Source organism: Eubalaena glacialis, chromosome 3 (assembly GCF_028564815.1).
Source record: "Eubalaena glacialis isolate mEubGla1 chromosome 3, mEubGla1.1.hap2.+ XY, whole genome shotgun sequence".
Taxonomy (NCBI): domain Eukaryota; kingdom Metazoa; phylum Chordata; class Mammalia; order Artiodactyla; family Balaenidae; genus Eubalaena; species Eubalaena glacialis.
Window position 1 is genome coordinate 150429592 of NC_083718.1, and position 27905 is coordinate 150457496.

The 27905-nt window shown below is 42.9% G+C and overlaps 3 protein-coding genes and 1 long non-coding RNA gene across 9 annotated transcripts in view; 3 read left to right on the top strand and 1 right to left on the bottom strand.

The window, feature by feature from the left end:
- The window catches only part of LRP8 (LDL receptor related protein 8), a 78019-nt gene extending 75134 nt beyond the window's left edge, over positions 1–2885 (top strand). For all 6 annotated transcript variants that reach the window (XM_061184201.1, XM_061184194.1, XM_061184197.1 and 3 more), the window contains one exon: positions 1382–2885. In XM_061184201.1, coding sequence (XP_061040184.1) covers positions 1382–1420 — 39 coding nt within the window. In that variant the 3' untranslated portion in view covers positions 1421–2885. The remainder of the gene's footprint in view (positions 1–1381) is intronic.
- A 2697-nt stretch (positions 2886–5582) lies between these two features.
- LOC133087319 (uncharacterized) lies at positions 5583–8929 on the bottom strand. The gene is made up of 2 exons (XR_009700389.1): positions 8640–8929; positions 5583–5983 (listed from the first exon to the last, which is right to left on the bottom strand). It is a non-coding gene; the product is annotated as an uncharacterized LOC133087319 (long non-coding RNA).
- A 60-nt stretch (positions 8930–8989) lies between these two features.
- MAGOH (mago homolog, exon junction complex subunit) lies at positions 8990–19314 on the top strand. The gene is made up of 5 exons (XM_061184209.1): positions 8990–9155; positions 12226–12284; positions 13542–13652; positions 17831–17913; positions 19079–19314. The coding sequence occupies exons 1-5, from the start codon at positions 9068–9070 to the stop codon at positions 19176–19178; spliced, it is 441 nt and encodes a 146-aa protein (XP_061040192.1). The 5' UTR covers positions 8990–9067; the 3' UTR covers positions 19179–19314.
- Positions 19315–20848: 1534 nt separating this feature from the next.
- Positions 20849–26864, top strand: CZIB (CXXC motif containing zinc binding protein). The gene is given in 10 exon segments (XM_061186573.1): positions 20849–20896; positions 20898–21008; positions 21011–21127; positions 21369–21452; positions 22761–22817; positions 23204–23285; positions 23495–23526; positions 24814–24891; positions 25623–25688; positions 26606–26864. Coding segments are annotated over 10 exon segments (753 nt in total). The 3' UTR covers positions 26684–26864.
- The last annotated feature ends 1041 nt before the right edge of the window (positions 26865–27905 follow it).

Here is a 27905-nt window from a genome sequence, read left to right on the forward strand (position 1 = left end):
CTTACCTAGGATCACAACTAGGAAGTGCTAGAACCAGGATTCAAACTCCTATCTGTATGTACACAAAAGCCCTTCTCAGGTAGCTCCACCATCACTGCTGGGACCTGACTTTGGCCTAGAGATCTATCTTGAGGAGAGTGGGAGGGTCACAGACTAGAAAAAGATAGTCTAGTGGAGCAAGGCCGTGACATTCATGCAAAACCACAAATAATCCAAAGATGATTTGAAAGGCAGTGGAGTTACTTTTTATTGTTTATAGAATGTTCAGAGATGGAAAATGCTAGTCTGGTTCTATCTTATGCTGGTGAGGTTGATTTAGAATACTCTGGACCCCATGTGTGTTAGGTACTACATTAAGCACTCTACATACATAATCCCATTTGATTTCCCAACAACCCTATGAGGTAGGTCCTATTATTACTCCCATTTAACACGATGAAACCGAGGCTCAGAGAGGTGAAGTGGTTAGCTCAAATTCGTATAGCTATGAGAAAGATCTTGCAACAATGGGGTCTATCCAAGGAGGGTATCCAGGAAATGGAAGAGTGGGACACAGCATTACATCAGGACCAGGTGGGGGAAGCTAGATGTGTAGCCTGGAGAAGAAAACACTCAGAAGGAAGGGAAGGGACCACAAACACTGAAAATTTCAAGGGTTGTCTGTGTAGAACTCTCTGAGTCTAAGAGAGAGAATCAGGGAACATCGGAAGATATAAAGGAGCAGATTTCATGACAATATAGGAAAGAATTTAAGTCCACTGTCCGCAATGGAATAGACTGGCTCAAGGGTTAGTGGGCTTACCATCTAGTGGTCAGCCATTTGTGGCAGAGGGAAGTCTAGTATCTAATGACTAGAAAGTTGGGGTGAGGGAAAGAGGGATTAAACTTGATTGATCTCCACTGCCTTCCAATTCTGTATAATTAGTTGGGAGGGGTGCAGCCAATTACCTTCCTGATTGTGACTAGCGTGCTAGAGACAAGTAGCTAATGGCCTGGGATTAAACATTTGCCAAAGCTAACCCACTGAAGTTGAGCAAACCTAAAATCCTGTAAGGGAGGATGGAGAAAGTTTGGATCTCTGCAGCCCTCCTCTTTACAGAGGCAGAACAAAATAATGAAAAAAGCTATAGCTCTGGATTCATACAGATCTGGGTTCAAATTGAGTTCACCCGCTTGCTATATGATCCAGGACAAATGCTGTTTAAGCTCGTTGAGTCTCAGTTTTCTCATCTGTAAAATAAATATGACAAACCTGTCTTCTGAGGTAGCTTGAAGAATATGTGAGCTACTGCCTATAAAGTAATAGAATTTCTGGTACCTTGTGATCCAATAAATAGCTCCAATGGGTCTAACGATGATTTCTTTGCTCTGTCTCCCCCAGCGAGTGGCATTAAGCCTTGAAGATGATGGACTGCCCTGAGGATGGGACCACTCCCTTCGTGCCTCATGGAATTCAGTCCCATGCACTACACCCTGGATGGTGTATGCCTGGATGGAAGGGTTTCTGTACATGAGTCTGTGTGTCTGTGTGTGTGTGTGCGTGTGTAATTTTTTTTAATTTATATTGCGGAAAGGTAACCACAAAGTTATGATGAACTGCAAACATCCAAAGGATGTGAGAGTTTTTATATGTATAATGTTTTATACACTTTTTAACTGGTTGCACTACCCATGAGGAATTCATGGAATAGCTACTGCTGAGTGACTAACGTGATGTACATAACCAAATGGGGCCGATGGTACAGTAGCTTACTCACCACTTAAAAATTATATTTACAGAGGGTATTTGGTTTTGGGGGGCTTTTTTAGGTTTCAGAGTTTTGTTTTTTTGTAAATAGAATGATTATGCTTTGTGGCTATCCATCATCATAAGTAAAAAAAAGAAAACACTTCAACTCTCTCTCCCATTTAGATTATTTATTAACATATTTCAAAAGTAAGATTAGTTCTATAAGTAATTTAGAGAGGTGAGAGTATTTATTTTTGGTATGATTGGCCTACCACCCGGACTCTGTGTGCATTTATGTTTATGTGTGTATGTGAGTGAGAAAGAAAAATCTGTAGAGAAGAGGCACACCTATGGCTGTTGTTCAGATACATAATGATAAATATATTTTAAAACAGTCCACAAGAAGGGTTATCTGTAGTTTTCAGAGAAGCCTTTGGAAATTTGGATCAGAAAAGAGATACCATGGTTTGTGCAAACATGCAGTGGGGAGAGGTAGATCTTTTCTGCCTCTGGCTGTTCCTGGGATTCCAATCAGTCAGGAAAAGCCCCTCAGCTCACCCGTGGCTACTGTGGTTCTTACCTGGGCTTTCTCTTCTGTGGCTAAAGCCAGTGTACAGACTTCACACAGTACCCAAAGTTGCCGCAAGCTCAGGTGAGAACATGCCTGAACCTCGGCTACTCCTTGTTTTAAAGTTCAGCATTTCAAGTAACTTCATTTTCCTTTAGGACACTTGGGTTGAATTCACTGTTTCCTCTGAAGCACACTGAGGGTGCCATCCTTACTTACAGAGAGCTAAATGGAGATGTTTCTTGAACAGCCCAAGTTTATTGTTGGGACTGGCTCAGGCACTGACCTCTGAGTATGCTATGGGTTGAGGATAAGAATGGAGGAATAGGTTTTGTTACATCTCTATTTCTCCCTTCCCCTTACTCTCTACCATTTCCTTTAGGTGGAGAATACAATTTAAAGTGATACATAGGTTTGTTACCATCGTGTGTTCACATAGATGAAACTCATATTTGGCTTAAATCAGAAAAAGTGGCCAAACCTAAAGTCCTGTTTGAGGGGGAAACGGCGTACACAATACTACAGTATATTGGATATATATGTTCACACAGGGATTTGGTTTACTGCTTTGTAAATAAAAGGAGAAACTCTGGGTATATGTATAGATTTTTTTTTCATTGTGGACACTTACTTTGCGTTTCCTGGGCCTTGGGGGAGGCAGGGAGAAGTGCACTTTTCTTTTTGTGGGGTCTACCATTGAAAAGATAATCCTACAGTCCCAGAAGGAATTCAGTCCCCGTTGGCTCTTATCCAAGGTGTGGTCTTAACTCTGCTGTTCTGCCACTTAACTCCCACTGGACAACCAGGGATAAGGTGTGACATGGAAGTGTTTGGTTTAAGTAGGAGCAGAGGACATGTATCTAACCTTAACATACCTGGAACTTGACACTTTTAAGCAAATTCCTCCCCTTCTACTCCCCAGCTGCCCCCAACTCTGTGAAGCTTGGATGTCTCACCAGCTTGATACCCTCTGAATTTCCAGGCAGACATTCTGGGGTTCTGTCACCCTGTTCCTAGGACCTTTCTCTACATCACTCATGGTCTCCTGTCTTCTGAGAAAATAACTGTATTCTGGAGCCTGGGCACTAAGCTTTGCATAAGCAAGCAGTTTCTTCGTGATATACCTGTGTTGATAGTCCTGAAACATTCATTGAGAGGGTATATGCAATTGACCTAGAATGACCAAAACCAAACAGAATTTTAAGAACAGGTGGCCAACTCCTACAGAGCTTAATCACTTACTACTATTCTTTCAAGAATGGAAAGTAAAATTATTTTTGACTGAAGAAAAATCATGAAAGTGAAAAACACTGAAATTTACACAAAACAAGCAACTTTTTCTGTAACCTGCCTCCAAAGAAATAGAATTTCCTGGGGAAATGATAATAGTGACTAATGCATAGTTTCTAAACTTTTAGTCAGATCCTGTCCTTCACAGAAAAAAATAATGAATAGGGTCAGTGATTCAGCCTGAGATCTCAAAATGATGATGAAACACAACTTTCTGAGAGACATCCATGTTTCCTGAATATGCTACAACTGCAGTTTGGAAGAGGCAGTTACGGAAGCAACCTACAAAAAACTGTGGAATACTCATGTGTTGGATGGCAGTAAATAAGATGAAATCTGAGGAGTCAGGTTCATCCTTCTCTATTCTTGGATGCATTTTGAGGTACAGTTGCACTTCTGTTGCCTTTTGCCCCTGCGTCATCATATACCTACAGCCAATAATGGATCACAGAGTCATTGGACTATAGAGCTGGAAGGAAGCTTAGAGATAAGGCCTGACGGGCAGAAAATTTATCAGACATTTTTTTATGTGTGTAAAAGAAACTAGTCCCAGCCCTTTTCCTCGCTTTCCTTTTCCAGGAGACTACTTTGGGCTGCCTGAACATTGTATCAAACCTGCTACCTATCTTATGGCCTATCTTTCTGGTGGAATTTTGAAAGCACTGGCAGAAATATCCTTCCAGAAATGGGGAAAACTAAAATTTTATTTATTTACTCTTGATAGCATGATTACATATAAAACAGATTGAGGTAAACTGTAACCTCAGAATGAGATCGTATTTAAATGTATAGCAATAAGTACTTTTCATCCCTCCAATTCTGTGTGATTGCAATATGTATATTCATCCACAAACTATTTGCTAGGTACCAAGTAAGTGCCAGGTACTGCAGATGTACAGGTCAGTCAAATGCTTTCTGTCCTGACAGAACTCACAGTAGCAATTAGAGGAAGACATGTGGAAACAAAAAAAAAGGAATAGATATTTTTTGGGGTACTATTAGTTTACAAAGGTGTAAGAATGGGGTCAAGAAAGGCATTGTAGGAAAAGTGGCCCTAAGCTAAGTCTTAGAAATTAAGTAGGGGTGTCCAGGCTGCTTCAGGCAGAGGACACGCTGAGCTAAGACACAGAAGCATGAAACAGCATGGGGATCTTAAGAAACTGCATGTAATTCATTGTAATGAGCAAAAGGCTCAAGGGAGACTTAGCAAGAAATGAGGCTGGATGGAAAGACAGGTTCAATGTAAGCACTTTATAGAATACTTCTATTTAATTTCTGATTCAATTAATGAAACATTTCTTGGTCATTTACTGTGTATAAGGCACCAAGTGCATCATGGAAAATTGATCAGAATGTGTTGCCAGCACTTTGTAGACATGACAGTCTTCACTCTCAAGCTTTCCTGTGGCCAAAGGGAAACAGTGACTGCTTTTCACATATTTGAGTTGAAGTTTTTTGATACGGTCAATGAAGACTGATAGAAGGGCAGTGGGATTTTCACAGAAGGATTCCATGTTGTCAAGAGCCTCTGGGATTTTCTCAACGGTGAAAAAGAAAACTGGAAATTTTGAAGACGTGGGGTCTGCAGAGGGGACCCCAAGCACTGTCCAGTCGGGTGCTAGGGGGAATGGGGAGAGAGCACAGGAATGTGAGCCTCTCTACCCCACTCCCTCACTCCTGCTATACACTCATCATTTCACAAAATATAAATGAGTTATCAGTTAAATGCTTCAGAGTAAATAATTTCTTTTCCTGGCAATGCATGAAGATAGAGTATCAGAATCTTCTCACACTATTTTTAGGGTATTGGGGATTTTCAGGATATGGAGAACTTAGAGGTGGAGGAATTACAGCTTCAAATTTTCAGTTAATATAAGAAATCAGGAAGCTTTGTTCATTCAGGCTATGCACCATGTGCATAGTCAAGAATCAGCAGAAATCCTCTGCATTTGCAAACACTTTGTGCTATAAAAAGTAATTTTAAAAAGCCACCTGTATATGTATATATATATTTAAAGACATGAAGGTTTTGATACTTTTTTACAAAAATTACAACAGAAAACAAATATCTGTACAAACCATGTGTTTTAAAATAGCATTTTGTTCTATACAAGCTGTTGTTGATGTGGGGTGAGCTCCTGGTTTGCAAACTCCATCACATTGTACACAAATGAACACTCCTTGTTTGTCTTCCTCCGGACACCCCCAAGTGACCATATTTGATGTAACAGGCATGTTAGAATGTTGGGTCACACTAACCATTTATGCTTTTTTGTCTTGTCCTTCTGAGTTCCGTTAGCTTCTGTACTCAGTCCCCTTTGCAGTCTGGTTTCTCTTCCAGAGGCAAAGGGTGGTGTGCTGCATCTCACTAGTTGTACCAACATCATCTTGGTGAACTAAAAACCAAATGTGGACATTTGTAAAATCAGTGCACTGTTTCTAGAGAGAGATTAAATTCATTTTTTTAAAATCTGAAAGTACTGTGATGCTTTAATGAGGGGGGGAGTGAATGATATTGTGAGATAAAGACTATCAATATTATAATTCCCATTTTAGAGGTGAGAAATATGAGTGAAGAAACTGCCCAGAGTCAATAGTTATGTTTAGTGCCCCCAAAGTATGTGTAGCACATGTGGTGTTCTCTGCCTCGATTTTCCTTTTCTGCCTCTTCATCTGGCTAACTCCTATTTGTCCTTGAGTACTCTCCTTAGGAAGCCTTCTCTATTCTCTCAGACTCAGACCTAACTCATAGGGTTAGGTAATTCTGTGCTTCCACAACAAATTTTTCCATTTGTATCCCAATATTTCCACTCTGCCTCTAACTCCCATGCCAATGAGGTTGCTTTTACCAAGGTCACCCAGGACTTCCTTGATTATAAACCTTGTAAATATTTTCAGTCTTTATCTTCCTTGACCTGGAAGCAGTATGTAACACTGTTGGCACTCCTGTCTTGAAATACTCTTATTTTGGCTTACATTGACACCATACTCCTGGTTTTTCCCCTACCTCTCTGGCTACATCTTAATCTCCTTGCCTATGAGTTTCATACTTCTAATCTTTCCATTTTCCAATCCAGTCTACAACCAGCCAGAGTGATCTTTCTAGAATGCAATAAATCATGTCACCACCACCTCTTTCCACTTTCCTGCCTAAAGCCCTTCGTCCATTTTCCTTCCATTTAAATCCAATAGCCTTGGGTTTTAGCCCAAACTCCTTAATATGGGTTGTAAGGCCCTTCATGATTAGTCTTCTACCCCTTCTCCAACCTCATTATTATATTCACAACCTTATTCTGTATTCTAACCACACAGTTCTGGGCCTTCTGTCTGGAACATTTTCCTCAGGAAGACTTCCCTTAGACCCCCTAGACTGGATTAGGCGCCACTCCATGTGCTTCCATAGTATTCCGTGCTTCCCCTATTTGTAAATTTTATCCCTACATTATAATTGCTTGTATGTTCCTTGATTGCCTCCTCTGTAAGCTCTATAAAGGTATGTCTTGTTCACCACTGTATTCCCAGCACATGACACATAGTAGATGCTCAGTAACTTATGCTAACTTCAGGCACATCAGACACATAGACCATGCTTTTTCAGCTATACTGTGTGGCCTCATACCCCAAAACCTGAAATCACCTTACAGCCTGATCGGAGTCAGGTGTCCTTTAAATTTTCTCAGCACTTTTGATATTTGCCGTATCTGTAGATGCCCAGATTCATCAATTATGTTATAATTTTTTATAATTTCACTCTTGGAAAATAACCTTATGGTAATTACCCAATGTCTCTAAATACTTAACTCCAACTACCACCTCAAGAGTGTCATGAGGATTCGAAGAACAAGCACTTGTAAACAGACTCAGCTTAGGGGTTGACATTTATTAGGTGCCTAATACACAGTGGATCCCTTCTCTTTTTTATACAAGTCCCTTGTTACCACCCACATCCACTGTTTTTTTTTAATAAGATGCCTTATAGTAATTTACAGTTTACAAAGTATTTTCCAATTTCCAAGACATTGTTTCTTATCCTTACAACAGTTCTGCCAGATGTATAACATTATTATGCTCATTTTAAAGATAAGAAAACAGGTCCAAAAAATTCAATCAGTTCACCTTTGGTCACAGTGAATCACTGTCACACAAGGGATTATTTTAATACAAATCTCCAGTGACTTTTCCCCCCCATCACACCCACTCTACACTCCGCTACCAATTCTTTTTCAGGGAGAAAAGTAGTAATGTCAAGACTGGGAATGAGAATCAGAGACCACTAGCCCAAATACAGAATAGTGTAGTTACAGGCGCCAAGAATGATGCCATTTCGGCATTGTCTCTAGATCCAACTCCATCTTCCCCTCTGGCTGGAACTTAGATGAACTACAGCAGGCTTCTACTAATTAGGAGTTTTGTTGCCCTTGGCCTAAGCAAGGAGGAAAATATTTCCATAGCCAGAAAGCCTTCACAGAGGTCAACCACTTTGGCCTGAAAAGACAAGAGCCTCTCGGGCAGTAATTCTCAATCCTGACTCAACTGGGGAGCTCTGCAAAACAAAACAAAACAAAACGATACCGACACACAGGTCCACTGTAGGAGATTTTGGTTGAATTGGTTTGGGATAGGGCCCAAGCACCAGTATTTTTTTAGGTGCTCCAAGGCGATCCGATTGCGCAGGCCGGGCTGAGAATCACTGCTGGGTAGGCTGTGCTGGGGAGTGGGAGATCAAATATTCAACTTAAGTCCTATTCACAGCACCTCATCTAGAGACCCGTGAGGTAAAAAGGGAAAGGAAGAAATAAAAGGTAGAAAGAGAGAAAATGGGGGATAAGTGCGGCCGAGTTAGCTGCAGGGAAATGAAAAGCTCCACTGTGGATTCAGGGAAAGCGTCGCTGAGGATTTCTAGAACTCATCCTTAGGCAGAGTTCAGTCGGAGCCTACGTTAGACGCATTCACCGTGGTGCGCTGCGTTCTCCCTTGAGGTCTCCCTTTAACCCTATTTTACTGATGAGACAACCTAGGTCCAGAGACGGTGAAGGGCCTTTTCCAACTCACACAGTCGGTTGTCCCAAATGGAGGTGGAGCCTGGGGGGACGCAGGATTCCGGGTGTTAAGCCCGAGGTCAGGCAACGCGGCCTCCAGACCCCCGCCCCGCGCCGCGGGGCCCAGAAGTCCACGGACGGCTTCTGGCCTCAAGCCCAGGAGAAAGCAGGTCGACCAGCCTCAGGCCCTTCACGCCTCGGGCTGAGCCGGCAAGGCTGCACAGACCCCGCCTCCGGGGGAATGGAGCTTCATTCGGCCGGGAGGGGCGCAGCCGCCTTGTCCCACCTGCGGGTGGACGGGGTAGGGACGGGTCTCTCCGCTACAGGCCGTGCCGTTGCCTGACGTCACTTCCGCGCGCCGCCGTAAACGTCAGTGTCGGGCGCGTACGGCGGCGGTGAAGTGTGCTATTAAAGTTTGGTCTTGGTTGCGTTTTGCCAGCTATGGAGAGTGATTTCTATCTGCGTTACTATGTGGGTCACAAGGGCAAATTCGGCCACGAATTCCTGGAGTTTGAGTTCCGGCCGGACGGTGAGAGAAGCCTCCCGCTCCCCGGGAGCGAGGACTAGGCCTGGGGGCGGGCGAGTGGGGAGGCTGGGGGTCCGGAATGTACGACGAACTGGAGGAGGAAGGGACAGATGGCTGTGAGACGCTGATTTGGAAGGAACGATCCTGTGTCCGCCCCACTGGTTCTTTCTCTATGTGTGCAGGGACTCCTGTTTAGTGACGTTTTTGACCATAATGCTTCATTCAACAGACATTACTTGAGCGCTTATCTTGTGCCAGGTTCTGTTCCACATTCTGGGATGCAGGAGTGAACGATGGACACGCTTCCTCTCTCATGGAACTTGTATCCTCGTGCTGGGAGATCGTAAACAAAAAAAAAAAGATTCCAGATAGTGATGAGTGGTCATAAAATAAAACAAAATGATGAAATAATTGCTGGTGGGCCGCTTTTAGAAAGGGTGGCCATTGGAGAACTCTGAAGAGCAGATATTTGAACTGAGATCTGATTGCCAAGAAGGAGCCAGCCTTGTGAAGCTCAGGAAGAAGAGCATTCTAGGCAGAGGGAGAAACAAGTGTCAAAGCCGTAGGGCAGAGATGAGCTAGGCATATTTCAGGTGCCCAGTGTGGCTGAAGAGTACAGAACTCTGGGGAGAAGAGTAGGAGATGATGTCGGATAAGTATGCAGGGGTCACACCATGTAGTCTTTATAGTTCATGGTAGAGTTTAGATTTTTTTCTAAGTGCAGCAGGAAGCAATTGGAAAGTTTTAAGCAGAGGTGTAATCTGTTCTTGAAAAAGTATTGTAACCATTAGGTGCAGAATGGGCAAGAATGGCAACTACTTAATGGGAGACGGTTACAGTTGTTAAGACAAAAAGGATGTTGTTTGGGACTAGAGTGATAGTAAAAGTAGAGGGAAGGATTTTTTTTTTAATTTATTTATTTTTGGCTGTGTTGGGTCTTCGTTTCATGCGAGGGCTTTCTCTAGTTGCGGCAAGCGGGGGCCACTCTTCATCGCGGTGCGCGGGCCTTTCACTGTCGCGGCCTCTCTTGTTGCGGAGCACAGGCTCCAAACGCGCAGGCTCAGTAGTTGTGGCTCACGGGCCTAGTTGCTCCGCGGCATGTGGGATCTTCCCAGACCAGGGCTCGAACCCGTGTCCCCTGCATTAGCAGGCAGATTCTCAACCACTGCGCCACCAGGGAAGCCCCGAGGGAAGGATTTAGGATACTGTTGGAGGCAGAACCAGAAGGACTTTGCCAATTGATAGGATTGGGGGCGTGGCCAGTATGGTGAAGGAAAAGGAGTCAAAGATGACAGAAAACTTCCACTAAATGGGGGCACAAAGATGAACTGACAAGCCCCAATTGTAGAGAAAGTTTTGTTAACAATAACAAGACAGTGTATTGGGTGTTGTGGTAGAAAGAAACAGAAGATTCTAGGAGCAGAAAGAAGGTACCTAACTTATCCTGAGGGTCAAAGATGGCTTCCTGCATAAGATGAAGATGACACGGGGAAGGGGGGTGTGAGTCTTTAGGAATGTGTAGGAGTTGGTTAGGCAGATGAGTCAAGAAGGCATTTTGGACAGCATTAACAGCAAGGAGGCTGAAAACCCAAAAAGTGCATAGGATGTTTCAGGCAGAAACCAAGACAGTTGACCCTGGAACAACAAAGGTTTGAACTGCATGGGTCCCCTTATATGCAAATTTTTTTCGATAGTAAATACTATGGTACTACATGATCCACAGTTGGTTGAATCTAGGATAAGGAACCGTAGATACCAAGGAACCGCAGATGCAGAGGGCTGGCTGACTCTTAAGTTATACTCGGATTTTCGACTGTGTAGAGGGTGGGCGCCTCTAACCCCCACGTTGTTTAAGGGTCAACTGTAGTTTGATTAACTCCAGCTCTGTGAGAGAGGACTATTATAGGAGTGAGGCTGGAAAGGGGCTCAGCTTAACAGTAAGCCACATTAAGGAATTTGGATTTTATCAAGAAGGCAGTGGGAAGCCATTGTCAGTATCAGAGTATTAGAGTAACCTAATCAGATCCATCTGTTACTATATCACTTTGTCCACTGTATGGAGAATGACCTGAAAGGAGAGAGACTTGAGGCAGAGAGACAGTGCAGTGAGGCATCAATTAACTTGGCTCTTTTTAGTGTGCCTTCTATAGGGAAATAATTATCTCCTCTATTTCCTTTTATCTTCTCCTTCATATCCACCATATATACCCAAATTAGCCTGTTAGATGCACATATGCACAAAGGGCCTTGTATACCAAATATGCTCAATAATAAATCCACAGCTTTTCCATCATAGGGATAGATAAGAATGTTTCACAGTCACATGTTAATATTTGTAAAAAGCATTTTACAGTTTTCAGAAGTTTTCACCACTCTTTTGAGCCTTAGAAGGCCCTGTGTGCAGGTAAGTTATCAATTACTCCTATTTTCAGCTGAGGACATTAACCTGCAGAGACATGATTTGCCAGTCACAAAAGAGTCTGTTCTTTTATCACACCTGAGCTGTCTTTTGCAAGAATTGTAATTCACTGTCAGCTGTATTTTTGGCTGGGAGGCTATTTAATAGTGTCGACTGAAAAAAAAAAAGCACAACCTAAAGACTGAGAATTATGTTTTATTCGGCAGAAATACTGAGGACTTAAGCCTGGGAGACAGGCTCTCAGATAGCTTTGAGGAACTGTTCCGAAGAGGTAAGGGATGAGCCAGGATATATAGGAGTTTGTGCAAAAAAAAAAAAACCTAAAAAAACAAAAAAAACAGGTAGTCAGAACATCAAAATATTACTATTAACTATTAATGAAAGAAATACCAGACAGCTCAAGTTAAAGAAGTTAGCACTTTTCTATGTAGAGGAAGATGCTTGGCTCATTGAGATCATTCCTTTGATATGCACTATCTAGGGCCAGTATCCTGTTTCCCCCACCCTGAATCCCCTCAGGGTCCACCCGTGGGGAGGGAGCTGGGAGTGGTGTGGCTGGTGGCTTGATGGCGGCAACATCCTTTGTTTACTGATAAGGCAGGCTTTATTTATATGTTTTTATTATATATTGAATTTGTTTTTTGCCCCTCACAGGGAAACTGAGATACGCCAACAACAGCAATTACAAAAATGATGTCATGATCAGAAAAGAGGTAATGAATCTTCTGAGAGCCTTCCACTCACTACCGTTTAGCCTTTTGTCCTGTTTTTGTTCTTTCTGTGAGTAGTATTGAAAGATAAAGAATAGGGAAGTATAGACATGTCTGTAGACAGCTTCTAAAGTTTTTCTCAAATCTTCTTTTAGTTTATATTTTCTTTAACAATGCTGAATCGGTAACTGGTAGTCATTTGAAGTCTTGCAAATCTTGGTTTGAACCCTGAATCTGCTACTTACTAACCATGTGACCTTGGGCACACTTCCTGGTTGAACTTGATAAGTTTCAGTTGCTTCATCTGCAAAAACAGAAAACCTACCTCCCCCACTGACTTAGTGTTTGATGTATTCCCTGGTACCTAGCACTCAATAGAGCTCTTTTAATTTGCATTTGAATGGGGGAAAGGGAGCATGGGAAAGCAGTTAACACCACTGAATGCATGTTAGATGCCAGGCATGACACTAGGTATTACATCTGTGATCTTATTTTAACCCTTATTGTAAGCCTCTGTGATGGGTGGTATTATATACCCTTTACAGATAAGACAGTGAAGGCCCAGATATTAATTATGGGGCTTGTACAAAGTTAGCCCTCCTAGTAAGAGATTGAGCAGGAATTCAGACCTATGCCTGCCTTTGTCAAGTCCGTGTGCTCCATTTTGGCATGATTTCTACCACACCATTAAGGTTTCATCAAAGTTATTCTTTCCTTTTAAGCACTTTGTCACATTTGAAAATGTCTTAACAGTCAGTATATTCTCATGCTATTGTATTTAATTAGCAATCAGTATTATGCTTACCCACACGTCAGTATCCTCACAATTTTTTTTAATGTGGACTAATATGTAAAAGGTAAAAGACATATCTCTGCTCTTCAGAAGCATGTCATTTAGTTAAAATTAACGAGAGTTACTCACAGATCTTTTGTTTGGGGCTCAAGTGTGAGTTTAGTAGGTAGGCAAGGAGTAGGTCCACGTGAACAGGATGTACCAAGAAATAGAAACAACTAGTTGGGGGACTGAGGTGTAGTCATTGGGCACTTCTGACCCTGCCGTCCTCTTGGCATGCTGAGATCAAGCCGGAATGTCTTCCCACTTACAGAGGTGCCAGAAATAAGTTTTCATGAGTAGTCTTTTTTTTATGTTTCATCAATATCTTTCATCAATTTTTTTATCTTTTTTTTATCTTTCAACTCACTGAGTCAGAATGCTGCTTAGCGATACAATTTAAATTCTGTTTTTTAACTTGCTTTCAGGCTTATGTACATAAAAGTGTGATGGAGGAGCTGAAGAGAATAATTGATGACAGTGAAATTACCAAAGAGGATGATGCTCTGTGGCCTCCTCCTGACCGAGTGGGCCGGCAGGTGGGTGTTTTAGCAACTATCCACAGTGCAAAAATCTTACAAATAAGATGAGGTTTACTGCTCTGCATATGACACTGAATATACTCATGTATGTATGTGCGATAAGGAGCCCTACACAGAGCAGATTACCAGCACCTTGGTCTAAGGAAGCACTGATCCCACACAGAGGATCGGGGAGAGCAAGTGGTGCTGCTCACCACCTAGAGCCCAGCCCCGAATTTCCTCTTGTGATCCCTCCCTTGCTTCTCAGAGTATTTGCTGCCCATATTACTTACTGAGTAACGACTATGGACAAAACCTTGTGAGGATACAAAGATAAATAAAACATAGTTATTTCAACAATCTAATGGAAGATCATGCAAGCAACTAAGTATATCTGTTTAAATTCATGGCTTAGATATTTATTCTGAAAACGTGGCAATTAAAAAATAAAAGCCACTGTCATATTTGACTGAACTAATAGGAAAGGTTCTTCTTTCCACTTTAATGCTGCTTTCCTAATCCAGACTTCTAATTGATTTCATTGTTTCTTCTTTTGTCCTGTACAGCCCATTTTTTCCTTCCTGAAGCCAGAGTAATCTTTTAAAATGTAAATTTGTTTATTCCACTAATTTTAAACTCTCCAGTGGCTTCCCACTGCATTTAAAATAAAGTCCAAACTCCCACCTTACCTTCTACTATTCTCACCATCCCTCACTGTGTTCAGACCTCACTGGTCTTATTTCTGTTACTCAGATACACCTAGGTGGTTCTTAGTTTAGGACCTTTGCATTTCCTACATGCTGCCCGGAACATTCTATCCAAGACTGTCTTTATTATTGAGGTCTTCACATGTCACTTCCTCAGTGATGTCTTGCCTGTCCATCCAATCTAAAATGCCTTTCCCCAGCACTTAAAAAAAAAATCCGGTTTTTGTCTTCATAGTGTTTATCATTGGTTGAAATTGCCTTGTTTGGTTTTCCTTATGCATCCCTCTTCCTCCTCCACTGCAACAGACATACACATACACATGCATACTCCTTCAGTACAAGGGTTTTACCTATTTTTTTTCACTGCTATATCTCTAGTGACTGAAATAGTGCCAGTGTATAGTAAAAGCTCAATAATAATTATATTTATTAAATTAATATGAAAACTCATATAAGCTTATTCTAATTAACCTCAGAATGATGGGCCAACTCTTGAGGAAGAGTGAAAAAAATCTCATCCTCAGTACTTACTCAAGTTAACTTTTTAATTAATGTTCATGAGATCTTAGTAATACTATATATGCGTATTTTGCTTTAGGATTGATAAAATTTTCAGCTCCATTAGCTCATTCAACATTCACAATAGTCCTGTGAAGTGGGCAAGGCATACTCCTGTATACCAGCAACAACCTACTGGATAGTGTAATTAAAAACAAAATCCCATTAATAACAGCAACAAAAGCTATACAGAACTTGGGAGTGAATTTAACAAGGTATATAAACTTATGGGAAAGGGCTTTATAGAAGAACATAAAAATATGTATCATTTTTATGGATGGGAAGACTCAATATTATATCGATTTTCACCAAAATAATTTATAAATTCATTCCAATTCAGATCAAAATCACAACAGGATTTTTCCTAAAACCTGATGGAGCCTCAAATTCATGGAAGATCAAAGGGGCAAGAGTAGCCAAGATAACTTTGAAGATTTCTTATAAAACTATAGTCATTTGTATGGTGACATTGCCTCAGGAATTGACCACTAAACCAATGGGACAGAATAGAGAACCCAGAAACATTAACCCATGAATATACGGGAACTTGGAACAGTATATGACAGAGGTGGGCTTTCAAATTAGTAGAAAAAGGATGGACTGTTTAACAAAGTATACCAAGTTGATTGGCAATATATTTACAGAGTATTTTGTAATTAGACGACTTATAGAAATAAAGCAAAATTTTAAAACATAAAAGAAAATATAGACTGTCTTATTATTTCCAGGTAGAGAAGTTTTTTAAACTCCTCAAGGGAAAAGATTAGTAAATTTGACTTCTTTAAATTTAAAACTTCTTTTTATCTAAAGATATCAAGATAAAATTGAAAGATAAGCCACAGGTTAGAGGAAGGTATTTGCAAAACATAACTGGCAAAGCATTTCAATCCAGAATATATAAAGAACTACAAATTAATAATAAAAAGGTAAACTAGTGGCAGAATGTGTAAAGGTTATGAATAGACAATTACAGAACTGGAAAAACAAGTGGGCAATAAATTTATGAAAACATTTACAGTTTTATTTGAAAAGTGAAAATGAGGACAACAGTGAAGTACCATGTCAGACCTATTAGAACGGTCAAAAAAAAAAAAAAAAAAGCACCAAGTTTTAAAAAGGATATGAGAAAGAAAAGGGGGATTCATATATACTGGTGGAAACAACATTGGTACAACCATTTAGGGAACGATTTGTTAGTGTCTAGCAGAGCTGAAAATATGTTTACCTTCTAGGAATTTCCTAGAGAGATTTTCACATATATACACAAGATGCATAGAAGGATATCCTTGCCACATTGTTTATAGAAACAAAAATTGGGAACTTAAGTCTGCTTTAATAGGGAAATGAATATTCTAAAGCATTTAAAACTAATGGACTTGATCTACCTACAAAAACTTTGTTGAAAACAAAAAACAAAATAAATGAACAAGCCAAATAAAACCACATAGATAGAGAAATCAGAGTAGTGGTTACCAGAGGGAAGGGGCTGGGGGAGGAGGGGAGGGGGTGCTGCAAAATGGGTAAAGGGGATCAACTGTATGGTGACAGATGGAAACTAAATTTTTGGTGGTGGGTACACTGTAGTATTTACAGAAGTAGAAATATAATATTGTACACATGAAACTTTTAAACCAATTTTAACCCAATATGGGAATTCCCTGGTGGTCCAGTGGTTAGGACTCGTTGCTTTCACTGCCGTGGGCCCAGGTTCAATCCCTGGTCAGAGAACTAAGATCCCACAAGCTGCGTGGTGTGGCCAAAAACAACAACAGCAACAAAAAAACAATGTTAACTCAATAAAAAACAAATTAAAAAAAAAAAACACCCTTGTTGAATGAAAAATGCAAAAAGATACATATAGTACAATCATTTATGTAAAAATTTAAAAATATACTACCTAATATAAAATCATGAGTGGAAAGAATACACCCCAACTTCTGGGGAGGCAGGAAGGAGAATAGAGTGGGAGGTGGGTCTAAACTCTAATATTTCTTAAAAAAGAAATCTGACACAAATATGATAAAATATTAACATTTTCAAATCTGAGTGTTAAGAAGTAGAGCTCAATAGATTGTAAGTTTGGGACTTCCCTGGTGGTCCAGTGGTAAAGAATCCTCCTTCCAGTGCAGGGGATGCGGGTTCGATCCCTGGTCGGGGGAACTAAGATCCCACATGCCGCGGGGCAGCTAAAGCCACTATTAGAGAGAAGCCCGCGTGCCGCAACGAAGGAAGAGCTCGAGCGCTGCAGCAACAGATCCTGCATGCCTCAGTGAAGATCCTACATGCTGCAACTAAGACCCAATGCAGCCAAAAAAAAAGAAAAGAAAAGTAAATAAATAAATAATAAATATTAAAAAAATAGATTGTAAGTTCCACAAGGGCAGAGATGTTTGTTTGGTTTTGCTGATCTGTCCCATAGGCGCCCCCACAATTCCCCACCCAGTAGATTTTTTTTTTTTTTTTAAGATTATAGTACTTGTTTCACTCTTTAGAAATTCAGACCCAAGGGCATACAGCTAGTAAGTGACAAAGCTGGGATCTGCTCAGGGTCTGGAAATCTTTTCCTTGTCCCATGTTGCCCAGAAAAGTTAGATTCTTGGTATTCGTAAAACAGATTTATACATGTTACTCCACATTGTTAACAATGAAAACTCCTATACAAAGCATGATGTAAATTCTTCTAAATGGTGGAGCCTCACACACACAACTTCCTCTAAGAGTATAAGCTACTCAAGGGCTAAACCAGTATTTATCTCATAACAATTATTTATCTCTTTGTTTCCAGTACCTAGTACAGTTTAGGGCTCAGATTGAAATGGTCTTGGTAATGTGGCCAACTGTATTAGAGTTTGTGTGATTTGGCAGATGATGAACCCTTCTCCTGTGTGACTGATGAAAAATCCAATTCAGCTTGACATTTCATGTTTCTAGGAGCTTGAAATTGTCATTGGAGATGAACATATTTCTTTCACAACATCAAAAATTGGTTCCCTTATTGATGTCAATCAATCCAAGTAAGTATCCATGATCCTTATATCCAGATGTGTCTGTTAGAGCAGGTTGATATGAAACCCTTAACCAAATTGGGACCGTTATGGTAAGATCTGGTACAAATGTAAGACAGAATTGGTCACCTTTGTCCCCCTCAATAGAGAGACTCCAAATTATATATTTTCAAGGGCTTGCTCCTTTTGCTTTTGGTGTTTTAGTCAATCATTGCTAATAAGAGCTTCTCAGTGACACACACACAGAGTAATGCCATAAGAGCAGCCAAAGTGGGTAAGAATCTGGCCAGAACAGAAATGAAACACAAAAAAACAAGTGCTGGAAATAAACTGTAGAATCAATGAGTCTGAACACCTTCCTCAGTGTTGGCTATTCAGATAGCACATCGTAAAGCCTGACTTTAGTGAAACTTGAAATTATTCAGAATATAAATTTAAAAATTCATTTTGTCAGTAGGGTAAATTATAAAGTTGAGACATGAATCTACATACCATAAAGAATCCTTAGAATTTGGCAACCTCTTTGGCTCTTGTGCTTTGAGGATTTGGGGTTAGATACGGCTCACTTTTAGTACATGTTGGGCATAACTGTCTTCCTGTGAACAGTCTTGTTCTTACCAGTTATGCTGTAGTAATCTTCAGCCTCTTGGTCCTGCTTAGTACTACTTCTTAAAAAGTAAGTTTTCCTAATTCTGAAAGTAATACATGCTCATTGTTGAAAATATAGGAAATACAGAAAAGTAGAAAGGTGAAAATAGCCCGTAAACTTATCAATTAGATAACCATTAATCTTAAAGTATTTCTTGTCTTTTTCCTGTGCTTTAAAAAATATATATAGTCTTTTAAAGCACAAAAAATGTAATTGAGATCAACAGTCTGTTACTTTAATCATGATTTTTTTCCACTTAATATAAGCATTTCCTCATTAAGAAGAAACCTTAACATTTTAAATTACCTCATAATATATAGCATTTTAATACATTTATTAATACATTTTAATATATAGCATATAGGCTTTTTCTTCTTTTTGGACACTGGGTTGTTTTCAAAGTTTTAATTCTGTAAATACCTCTATGAGGAATATCCTGGTACATAAATAATCTGGGTTAGTAAATGGTATTTTTTTGCTGAGTTTTCTCAGCTTTCTAAACATTTTTTTCTTCTTGCATTTTAGGGATCCAGAAGGCTTACGAGTATTTTATTATCTTGTCCAGGACCTGAAGTGTTTGGTCTTCAGTCTTATTGGATTACACTTCAAGATTAAGCCAATCTAGATTGAATATTGGTGTGGACACAAGGGGGGTGGGAGTGCTGCTTTTAATTACCATTATCAAGACATTTTTGTGTATATCAGGGCAGTATTTTTTGTATAAACTATAAATGATTGTCTTTAATAAATACGTAACAAAATGCAATTTTTATTATTTTATAAAGACCCGAACATGTGCACTCTTCTCAATTACTTTTTAAGACTAACATCCTATGTGAAGTATTGCCAAAAATCTAATCAACTCTATACATATAACTACCAGTTTACAGGAATTAAAAGAATAGAGAAACATGCTAAAAAATACAGTGGAAATCCAATCAATATCCTTGTCCTGGGAAACTCCAGGACAAGGGATCTGATTTCTTCAAAAAATAAGCTGCAAACATAAAATAAATGGAGATGGAGTGAGAACCTATATATTAAAGGAGATTTGAGAGGCACACAGTCAATACAACATTTGAACCCTCTTTGGATCATGATTCAGGAAATGTAAAATTGACATCATTAAGGAAATTTGAACACGATATTTGGTATTAATGAAGTATTGTTAATTTTTTGGATGTGAAATAGTATTGTTGGTATCTTGGGTTTTGTTTTTTTCATCCAGCTTAATAATTGAGGTTGGGGTTTTTTAAATCACCTTTATAGATATATCTGAAGCTACTTCAGTATGGGGGGAAATATTTGGTTTAATACATTATAAGGGATAAAATGCCTGGTCTCAGAAAAATTTTCCAATAATTCATTTTAAAATCAGAATACCAGCGGCCATTAAGAAGCAACCTGGTTGTTGTAGATAGTGTGGGGATTTGTTCAGCAGGTAAATCTGTAGTAATTTTTCTTGCTGCTAAATTGCATGGCTTCCTTAGTGAGGCAAATTGCTGACTGAACAGACAGTGGGCGCTGAAAGGAACTAGGTCTTGATAAATCTCATTTGACTGAGGGGAGGTGATCAGGCTGAGCTCAACATCCCTCAAGACAGGCCAACTTGGGACACGTCCCAAGTCTGGTGACTCCTAGGCAAGTGTTCCTCCACAACACACACACACTCTACTTTGCCTCCTTCAAAGATTACAGGGCAGCAAGTTAGGTGCAGATCTGGGACTTGAGATGTCAGGCTTCCTGGCTACAGTGCACCCTCTGCTACAGAAGGGTACCTGGCAATGAGGTAAGTTCGTGGCAAAGTAGACGTCCGAAAGAGTCACTCCAAATTTTAAAGAAACTAGACCTCAGGAAGCTGTAAAAGCCTCAAACAGGCTGTTCCTTATAATGCTCACAGCTTCTGTATGGTCTCAGCTGTGCCCTGCACAAGAGCACAGGTTCAGTAAATGTATGATAGAAAATAAACCAGGAACCCAGAGAAGAGCCAGCTGAAAGGGAGTGTCCAGTCTTGGCGACCACAATGAGAAGGACATGTACACGAGCCAACCCTCTGAAAGGTCCCCTGGGGGAAAGAGGAAGGAGCAGTTTAAAGATGAAAAAGGTCCCGTCTCTCAAATCTACGAAGCCGGCCCTGGGCTGGGTGAACGGACGTGATCTAAGAAGCCTCCAAGGGCAGGCAGGGACCAAGCGCGAGGTTGGGTGAGGAAAGGCAGAGTCTGAAGGGCAGGAAGCGGACCCCGCACAGGTTTCGGGCAGGACTGTCTTGTTAGCTGCGGTATCCCTCAGACTAGCATGGCGTTCAGTAAATATCTGGAATTACCGATTGCTGGAGGCAGCCTTCCGCGGGTCCGAGCACCGGCTAGTTGCGGACTCAGCCTACCTCCACAGGATCACTTTGCCTAGGAGAAAAAGCCAGGTGTGCGGGTGAAGCCCCGGCGCGCTGAGACCCGCCCCGCGACTCCGCGCCCCGCCCATAGCCGCAGTGAGGGTGCGCAAGCGGCGCCCGCCGTTTACGACGGGCCGGAAAGCAGTGGCCGCAGCCAGCGCTGGCTGAGCCGCATCGCTATGGGGGTAAGCGGAGGCGAGCCGCCGCCGGGGCAGGGGCCGGGAGGTGGCGAGAACCTGGGAGACAGGAGCTCGCGCCAGGAGGGAAGGAGGGGAGTGAGCTCGCGCTAAGAAGGGGCGGGGAGGCACAGCTCATGCCGGGAGTGGAGGAGAGGGGCGGGGCCGCGCAGGGGCTAGGCGCGGGGCTGCCCGGGCGCTGTTGACGCCGTCGCCCTGGCGCCCCTCCTTCTTCTGCTCCTCCTCTCAGAAAATCGCGCTGCAGCTCAAAGCCACGCTGGAGAATGTCACCAACCTCCGGCCAGTGGGCGAGGACTTCCGGTGGTACCTGAAGGTAAGGCTCTGGTGGGGGCGCCAGGGCCGGGGCCGCGTAAAGGTTTCTCACCCTGATCTCAGTGGTGAACGGGAGCTTTCTCTCCGGCTAGATGAGAAATGCTTATTAAATGTTCTCTTTTCTTCTGGGTAGAATTTTATGTTTGCTTTTTTAAGTTTATTGGTCAATTCTTTTTATTCTTTTTTGAAAATTTTATTTATTTATTTATTGGCTGCGTTGGGTCTTCGCTGCGGTGCGCGGGCTTCTCATTGCGGTGGCCTCTCTTGTGGAGCACGGGCTCTAGGCTTGTGGGCTCAGTAGCTGTGGCTCCCGGGCTCTAGAGCGCAGGCTCAGTAGTTGTGGCGCACGAACTTAGTTGCTCCGCGGCGTGTGGGATCTTCCTGGACCAGGGCTCGAACCAGTGTCCCCTGCATTGGCAGGAGGATTCTTAACCACTGTGCCACCAGGGAAGCCTACTGGTTAATTCTTAATTGGCAGTATCTTGAAATATGTTTTGTAATTTTTTCCTCTGTAATGTATTTCATGGTATGTAAACAAACACTAAACGAAAGGCTACTTGAAGGGATCTTGTGATTATTTAGTAAGAATAATTTCACCTTCTCTTTTGTTGATTAGGTTTTATTTACTGTGAAATCGTTTAATTTTGTGCATGGCTCCATTCTTAATTCCCCATCCTGTATTGGTAAATCTGGTACTCTAGTGGGATGGTCTACAGAGGTCCTCTTCTTAACTGAGCAGTTTGAGGCCCTTTACTCTCCCAGATCCCGGAGCTTCTGATCTGTTTTCCTTTTAGTCTAAATCCCAGAATCCTTCAGTACCTGGCAAAAGCCTTATCTTTCAGGAAGCTTTCTGCCCACCTTTATTTCCAAATATTTTGAAGCCCGAGTGCCAGGGTTTATTTGAGGAGTTGATGTTTCCTGGCTTCAGAAAGCAGAGTCTAGAGAAGGAGACAAAGAAGGAGTAGCAACAGAGTGATAAATACTTTTACCAGGAACCTACAGGGCCTGTAAGGAAGCTCCTAACTCAACGGGGGGGTGGGGGGACTTTGAAGCCATTTCTGTACTACTTGAGCCTTGAATCCCTAGCCAGACTGGGGACTTCTTAGAGGAGGATGAGCAAGCCAACACGAGAAACACTTTGCCCAGAGATAAGTCTGGTTACGTCCTTAGTGGGGCTGGTCATAAGGATGAGGTAAGATTGCTGACAAGATGATGACCCTGCCCATCTCACACTGTTCTTAACCCTTCCCTCAGCATCTGCCCAGCTGAGCCAACTTCTTTACTAATACTCTTTTTCCCCCTCCCCAAGATGAAATGTGGCAACTGTGGTGAGATTTCAGAGAAGTGGCAGTACATTCGGCTGATGGTAACTGCTCCCCCCACCACTATACCCATATACAGACACACATAGGCCTCTGGGCAGGGATTTGTGGCCCTCACCTCCCCAGTCTTTGGACCCCACTTTTTGTGGTTTGGGAGGGCAGGCAGAGTGTGATCAACTGGGAACAATGGGCTTTGGGATGTGAGGCAGAGTTCAAAATCAAGGGGGAGTCCTTTCCTCAGTCTCAAGAAGCCTTCCCAGGATTCTTGTCCTAGCAAGTTGCTCACCCTGTCTGGGTCTTGGTAGATATAGATGGTGTGTATTTAAATATTGTTATAACATTAATTGATAATAAGTGGTAGGACTGGGTCTCCTGGGGACCCTTACATCTGACTGATATGTGACTAGAGGTTCTGTTTACTGCTTGCCAGGACAACGTGGCACTGAAGGGAGGCCGTGGCAGTGCCTCCATGGTCCAGAAGTGCAAGCTGTGTTCAAGGGAAAACTCCATTGGTAGGTAGGCCATGGATACTGACCTCTGCCACGCTGGCCCACGGCTTTGTGGTACCAGACCGAAAGCATGCTCATGTTAGCAGTGGGTGGACCCAGGCCAGAGGTATCCAAGCTTCTGCCGTAGACTCTTGCCCAGAGCCACACCTGGGTACCTGGGTGGGGCCGGGATATGGACTCAAATCGACTTTGTCTTCTCTTTTACATTTCAGAGATTTTGAGCGGCACCATCAAACCTTACAATGTAAGTTTCCTGCTGCAGTGGCAGGCATGGTGGGATTAGATCCCAGCTGGGAACTAGGAGGCCTGGGTTCTAGAGTTATATCTGCACCAGAGTGACCCACCATGGAACTGATTGACTTCATGTGCTTACTTGTTCATTCATTCACTGTCAGTCATTTATTCACCTTACCCTGACTGAGTGCTCGGTAGGAAAAAGACTCATAACTAGGCTATTGTACTGCCTTCTTATAAGTGTTGGGCTGTGGGAACTTAGGGGACCTCTGACCCAACCTGGCCACTCAGTTTCCATCACTGGGAACACTTGCCTTGTCTACATCTTGGAGGGCTAGTGAGCCTTCTCTGAATCCATGGGTGAGACAGTGCATCCATCCTTGATATTTGATTTTATTAGGTATTTATACGTTACTGCATTAACAGATTAGTCCAAAGGTGAGGGAGGGAGTGTATGCTTTGGGTCTGTGTCTTTAAAGAAGGGCAGTTACTTGTCTTCATCCATTCCTTATTTGGTATTTTTGAAAAATGTCTGATTTATGCTAAATTCTCAGCTTTGTCCTGAAGTTAAAGGGAAAAATCACATAAGGACTTGCCCTCAAGTAAATCATAATCTATTGGAAGAGACAGACCAGCAAACAAAAACCAATCCAGGGCCAGGCACATGGTTGGTGTGCAGGAAGCATTTCTACAGTAAATGACAGAATGAGAATGAATGTGTGGGTGTGTCCTTGGGGTCTGTGGGCCCAGGGGTCAGGGAGGCATGAATTTCGTGGCTGTACCACCCCCCTCAGTGTGCCTCCTCCACATGCATATTCCACTTCAAAGGCTTTAAGTCAGCCCCTGCGTTGACAGCATGGCGGATTGTTAGCAAAAGGCCACAGCGAAGTGTACTGGGGCCTTTTGGATGACCTGGAAACCTTATAGCTTAACATTTTCTTCATAGTTTTTATTTTGATAATTTTATCTACCATTCATTGAGCATAGTGTCGGGTCCTATACTGGGCACTTTACACCTAGTTCAGGTTCTCACAATAAACCTGTAGTGGTTTCCTCAGCTCCAGCTGACAATCTTAGGCCCAGAGGAGAAGAGAGGCAGAACTGTGTCTGAGCTCACATCTAGGCACCCTGACCCCAGAGTCCACATCCAAGAAGGTCTTGTGGCAAGCAGGTGTCAAGGCAGCCTTCTTCCAGAACGGAATGAGTTGCCCCTGAGTCCCATTCTGGGCTCTCAGGGGCTGTGGAGTCATCCTGAGGGCACAGTTGGACCTACCTCCTCAACACACTTCCTTTCTAGGCCGAAGACAACGAGAAGTTCAAGACGATAGTGGAGTTTGAGTGCCGAGGACTTGAACCAGTCGATTTCCAGCCCCAGGTGCATGTCTTCCTGGGGAACCTGTATCTTTGGGGAGGGCGTATAGGAAGTGACAGCAGAACTGTGCTTCCTACAGAGACTGTGGACTAGGAATTCTCATTTCTAAGAATAACAATTGTTATTTATTAAGCATCTAATATATGTTGGGCACCAGGCTTGTCACTTTTAATGTTACCTCATTTAATCCTCACAGTAACCCTGTGAAGTTATACATCCTATTTTTCAGATGAGAAAAGAACTTCAGAGATTTTGCCACTTGCCAAGGGTGACGCAGTTAGTAAGCAACGGAGCTGTAATTTGAACCCACATCTATCCGACTCCAGAGCCAGTGCTCAGGCCACTTTATTTGTGTAGCATTTTCCCCTCACAACCCTGTGAGGTAGGCAGAAGAGGGAGTATTGTCATCCCCGTTTCATAAGTAAGAAAACTGAGGTCCAGAGAGGGAAGTGACACGCCCAGCGTGTTTCAGAAAATTAAGGGTAATGGAAGGGTTTACCCTACACCTCCTGCCTTCTGGGCCAGGGCTCTAATTTGGAGAAACCACTCTAGTCCCAGGGCAGCTGCCAGGGCATGGAAGCTCAGTAGTTATTCCAGAAGAGTAGCCCACACTGTATTTCTGTCTTCCCATGCCAAAGGTGTTGTGAGAAAGGCCAGTTCCCTGACCAGGCCCCACAGGCCAGACCAGTGCCTCCTTTCCCCTAGATTAACTGCTGCCTTCCTGTCACCTGCAGGCCGGGTTTGCTGCTGAAGGTGTGGAATCCAGGACAGTCTTCAGTGACATTAATCTGCAGGAAAAGGTACTGGACTTGGGGGCCTTGCGGGGAGCTCTAGGGCACCTGGTGGGAATAACCCTTTTGGTGAACAAGGCTCTTCAGTGGGAAGCCGACTCCACACTTTCGTGCTTTTTGTTGGTGATTTTGGCGTTTACGATAGCCCCAAGTGTAGTGGTGAAGCGCTGCCTAGTGTTCACACGCAGGAAAGCTGGGTGTGCCTTACAGAGCAGATACGTGTTAGACAAGCTTGTTCAGGTGTGAGATACAGCACTGTTGGCTGTGAGTTGAGTATTAGTGAATCAGCTATGTGTGTGTGTGTATACATATATATATATATATATATATATATATATATATGTTAAATAAGGTGTTTTTAAACAGAATCAGATGCTCCCAGGAACCTAACCCTGTATTTCCCCTGGCAGCAGTGATTCAGTATTCACTAATACAGTGTTTGTGGGGACTTTGTAGAACGTAACTACTGTGAATACCAAGAATCAACTGGACGTGTTACTGCCTTGCAGATAAGGAAGGCTTGTGGTCAGGCCTCAGAGGAAGGAAGGACAAAAACATTCAGTTTGCATAGCACCTAATAACAGCAACTGGATTTACTGAGCTCTCATATGTGCCTGGCCCTAGGCTAAATACTTTTACATGTGTTAACTCTTGATTCTTTCAACATTCAGTGTAAAATCTATTGCTGTCCTCTTTTTTTTTAATAGAGGACAGAACCAAGGCTCAGAGAAGTTAGTGACTTGCCCAAAATCACGAAGCTAGAAGAGTAGGAATTCAGGCCTGAGCAGTGTGGCTCTGTCCTGGGTCTGACATGTTCCTGAAGATCTGAGCCGGAGCCTGAGCTGGCCCTTTTAAGGCCTAGTCCTCCACTCCCCATGCTGTCCCAGGCTGCCTTGTGAGGCTAACACTGCCATTTTTTCCCCCAGGACTGGACTGACTATGACGAAAAGGCTCAGGAGTCTGTGGGGATTTACGAGGTCACCCACCAGTTTGTGAAGTCCTGAACCCTCTTCCTGCACACTTACCTCTAAGAACTGAAAAGGGACAACGTGCCCCAAGCAGCACAGTGCAGAGGCTGGTCCCCTCATGTCTCGTCACCTGGCAGCTGTCCAGGCCCTCACAGCCTGCGTGCTGGGCTGTCACAGCTTCCCGAGCCCCACCAATAAAGCCCCTGTTTGTGCTACACTGGTGGATGAACAGCCGCTCTCCTCCCTCCACTCCCCTTCATGTTGGAGGGCTTTGATGGCTTCTTGGCACCTTCCCACAGTACAGAATCTTAGCCTGATCCAATTTGCAAAATAGGAGCACAGAGCTCCTAAGGGCTCTCAAGCTCTTGGGGAGTGCACAGGCCACCCCAGGGGACCAGAGGTGTCAAACTCATTGGTACAGAGGGCAGCGGAGCCTGCGGAATGATGTCATGAGCCCAGTAGTCCTGAGCCAAAACGTCACATTGACCACCTTGGCTCTTGGGTAAACCCAGGCAACTCTGTTCACTGGTGTCACTGCATATTCCAGGGCCAGAAGGGACTTTGGAGGTCAGCAGTTCCATCCTGGCATGAATCTTCTCTCTACAATCCCTGCCAGATGGTCACCAGGTCTTTGCTCACTTGCTGTGATGGGGCAATCCCTCCCACCAAGGGAATCCCTATGAAAGTTCTTCCTTATGCTGAGTCAGCCTCTATGCTTCCTTTAGCTCCTCCTGATGGTCCTGGTTTGTCCCCTTTGTGGTCACACTTCTGTGTTCTGCCCCTGGACAGCCCTGTGGAGGTGTGAAGACAACAGTCCCGGCCTCTGTGTCTCGTGGGCCTGGTTCCCTGAGTCTAAAGATCCTCCTACAGTGGATAGAGTTGTTCATTGCACAGTTAAGTCATGAGGGCAAGCTCACGTCTTCATACCGGTGACTCCACCATTCGGAAAACCTGTCACGAGAGACCTTACTCCTCTCCAGTGTTCTGCTGGAGCCTGGAATTCTTTGGAAGTAAGAATTACTACCTTCATTTACTGAGTGGCCCTCTGGGAAAGGGTCTGCCCACTCCAAGGCTGGTTGTGGAGCTCTAGGAAGGGGATCCTCAGAGGCAGGTAAAGCTGGCCATGTCCAAGGGTGGGGAAGAGATGCCTGCCCTGTCCCCTCTCCAGTCTGGCAGCTGTCACGTGTCCTCTAGGTTCCCCCATGTTCCCGGTCCCCGGGCCTGTGCTTTCTGCACCTGACAGAACAGGGCTTCTTTG

What these genes read in the sequence shown, in the direction of transcription:
- MAGOH (XM_061184209.1), top strand. Translation starts at nt 9,068, where the DNA reads ATGGAGAGTGATTTCTATCTGCGTTACTATGTGGGTCACAAGGGCAAA. An exon ending in CTGACCGAGTGGGCCGGCAG is followed by an intron (nt 13,653 to 17,830) that starts GTGGGTGTTTTA and finishes TCATGTTTCTAG; the next exon opens with GAGCTTGAAATTGTCATTGG. An exon ending in ATTGATGTCAATCAATCCAA is followed by an intron (nt 17,914 to 19,078) that starts GTAAGTATCCAT and finishes CTTGCATTTTAG; the next exon opens with GGATCCAGAAGGCTTACGAG.